This window comes from Nipponia nippon, unplaced genomic scaffold, assembly GCF_047370975.1.
Source record: "Nipponia nippon isolate SJK-2023a ecotype South Korea unplaced genomic scaffold, ASM4737097v1 scaffold_7, whole genome shotgun sequence".
Lineage (NCBI taxonomy): Eukaryota > Metazoa > Chordata > Aves > Pelecaniformes > Threskiornithidae > Nipponia > Nipponia nippon.
The window spans coordinates 19,162,899-19,165,904 of NW_028262391.1; the positions used below are offsets into that span (position 1 = coordinate 19,162,899).

At 42.2% G+C, this 3,006-nt stretch overlaps 1 protein-coding gene across 1 annotated transcript; it reads right to left on the bottom strand.

Moving 5' to 3' along the window:
* Positions 1–336: 336 nt before the first annotated feature.
* On the bottom strand, positions 337–2,634 carry CCL20 (C-C motif chemokine ligand 20). The gene is made up of 4 exons (XM_009469266.2): positions 2,408–2,634; positions 2,033–2,147; positions 1,181–1,258; positions 337–869 (listed from the first exon to the last, which is right to left on the bottom strand). The coding sequence occupies exons 1-4, from the start codon at positions 2,628–2,630 to the stop codon at positions 842–844; spliced, it is 444 nt and encodes a 147-aa protein (XP_009467541.2). The 5' UTR covers positions 2,631–2,634; the 3' UTR covers positions 337–841.
* Between the last annotated feature and the right edge of the window lie 372 nt (positions 2,635–3,006).

Here is a 3,006-nt window from a genome sequence, read left to right on the forward strand (position 1 = left end):
CTGTAACAATATGTGTAAGGTTTCTCCTGAACAAATAGACAGACTGGTAAGAGAAATTCTCTCAAGTCTGATTAAGATGAAATTGAGCTAAGAACTGGTCTTCATATTAAGCAAAAGCTTTGTAGGTAGCAGCTCTCTGGGGGAGAGGGAGGAATTATACCCTATGGAGGTCATAGCTACCTATAGGGCAAACAAAGTGAGCGAGGTGGAAGGTGGCTTTAACAGGTGTGAATACACTTGGATAATTGTTTCAGCTGGAGGCTCATAAGCAAAGGAATTCATTTCAAGGGAAAGTCACCTTTTTCAAATGAAAAAATAAACATATCACACAGAGAGTGCAGATTTTAACATTTATTTTTTTTAAACTCCGTTTTCCATTTTTTCCACAAGCAGACTTTGTTTAACAATAGTTCAGGAAGTATTATAATGCTAACTACAGTTAAAAGGAAACATTTTGGCACAAGGCAGTGCCAAAGAAGTAACAAAATAAACAGAATAAATAACCCACTTTACACATGCTGAACAAAACAAAAATAATATGCAATAAACTTAATAAAACTCATACTCTACAACAGCTTAAGGTAATCCTTACTAAACAGCACTCTTATGTCATATTAGTAACATACACATATTAGTAAAAAAAGAAACTTTAACCAAATGCTTAATTCAAGCAAAACAGTGATGCAATATGAATCAACTCAAGAAGTTCAATGGTTCCAAAGAAGCCAGAGATAGTGGTGAGTAAGCACACAACAGTGTACAAGACGACGATCTCAACCGACAGGTTGAACCTAGTGGTTCTTCAGCCACGTCTGTGTTTAGTTCCCTGCTGGAAACCGTATCACATTGACATCTTCTTGAGCTTATGGCTGTTAAAAGAATGAGAGAACACACATAAGTAATGACCTCAGCCCCAGGTCAATTATAGGTTTCTCTCTCCAAGATATAGCACCTCCTGAGAGAATAGCTCAGGTAGAAAAAGGGACATGTGACACAACTGTCCCCAAGAAGACTCTGAAAAGGAGTACCCATGTCTGACAGGAGACAGTAGCCACGTCTGACAAAGACAAATGTGTTCAGCATTGCCATCAGAAGTGGCGTTCAGGAGATGTAAGAAATGGGCTTTCATACACACTCTCTTTTCATCAGCCTAGTGGTATTTAGATTTTTAGATTCCTACCTCAGGAAAAGAAGATGCTTCTTCACCCAGCCATCCTTAGGATTTACACAGGCATTCAGCCCACCGTAGGTGTGGAAACTGGAAAAGAAATAACAATAAAGAGATCAGTAAATCATTAGAAATCACTGCTAGTAAATACTGTGGAATTCATTTGGTCAGAAACATGCATCATAGTTACTCTATGTAATAAACTATAGCAACTGCTTTTGTGAATGCCAGTTAGATATGGGATGCTCCACAACCCCTCCAATGCTATATGAACAAAAAGAAACACCTAGTGAAATAAATGTAATAGCTGCTTCAGTCTCAGGGATCATTTTTTGCACCATAAAGTTGTGTTCAATTTATTGGAACTATTGAAACAAAGAACTTTGCTGGAGGCCAGAAATAATTTGTGAGACTAAGGAGAATAGTTTCTGTCAAGCTAAGGTGACAGATCATCATTTAGGAGGGCTAAAACCTTGTGGAAAAAAAATTCTGATCTCTGTGAATTAAGAAAACTATTGTTGCTTATGTGTCTGTTAACAGGTTTTAGCAAGGGAACACCCTGTGTTGGCTAGAGTGGCTGTCAGCTGGAGACAAAGCACATCTGTCTTTGCACAGCTGATTCCTAAACAGTCAGATTTATTATTTACATTGTGCAGCTGTCCTGTCAGTTAGTAGTCCCTGTCAACTAGAGGTTGTGTATTTTGTTTACAGGTATTATATACAATCTATTCGATTAATTTAACGTTTTGAAAAAGTGAGAAAAAAATCATGCTTATAATGTTCAAATCATTGTTTCTGCCTGAATGGTCATCCTAAGGTTAATACATGCCAGAAAAAACAGAAGATCTTCTGAAAGTAACTTACATGATTGCATGGATATCGCAGACTTCACTGGAGAGCTGTTCAGTGTAACCCTTTAGGGCCCACCGAGGCAGACGCACTTTAGTGTAAGACAAGCAGCAATCCTGGTTGCTTTGTGCTGGAATGAAGGAAAACAACAAAGTAAATAAAACCCATTTGGACCACACTGCCTAGGGTACTCCCTGCTCAGCCCCCTGACTATCCAGCTCCCCGTCCGCAGAAAAGGAGGATTAGGCAGCATACGTTGCTGAAACAATTCATTTCCACCTCACCCTCGTCCTGCTGCCAGCTGCGAGCATGCACACCCCGGCGTGGCTGGCACGCTGCGGAGCGGCGCCAAGAACCTCTTCCTGGGGCCGAACGCCCGAGCCCACTCACCTTCGGAGGTGCTGCACAGGAGCAGCGCCAGGAGCCCCAACAGGGAAACCAGGACCAAGCTCTTGCTGCTGAAGCCAGCCATTTCTGTGCTCCAGTGAGTGCTCGGCTGCTGCCCACTTGTCCTGCCAGCCTTGCCGCACCTCCAACTGCTTATAAAGGGGTGGCAGGAGCCATGGGAATTCACACGCGGGCGGGTTCCACTGTCATCAGCGGGTTTCCCCATGGCAAATTCCATCGTGCCCGATTTGGCCCCAGCACACCTTCCTGGTGCTATAACCGGAGATAATAGCGTGCTGGGGAATTTTTTTTTTTTTTAAATAGGTTAGAAGATTCAGCCAAAAAGAAAAGGAAATAAAAGGCTGTGAGGTAATGGTTCTGTGGGTGAAGCATGTGTATTTTTAGGGGTAGGAGTGTGGGTTGTGAAATGAGGAAAGTCAAATGTAGGTAACTCTTGATGTTACCTACAGAAATTGCATGTCTGCTGTGCTCTAGTTTAATAAGCCCAACTTGGGGGGCAGAGAGAGGTGGGCCTAACCCAGCCAGATTCATTGCAGTATGGCATGCTCACAGAAGCTGGGTAACTATCTGCAATGATACCA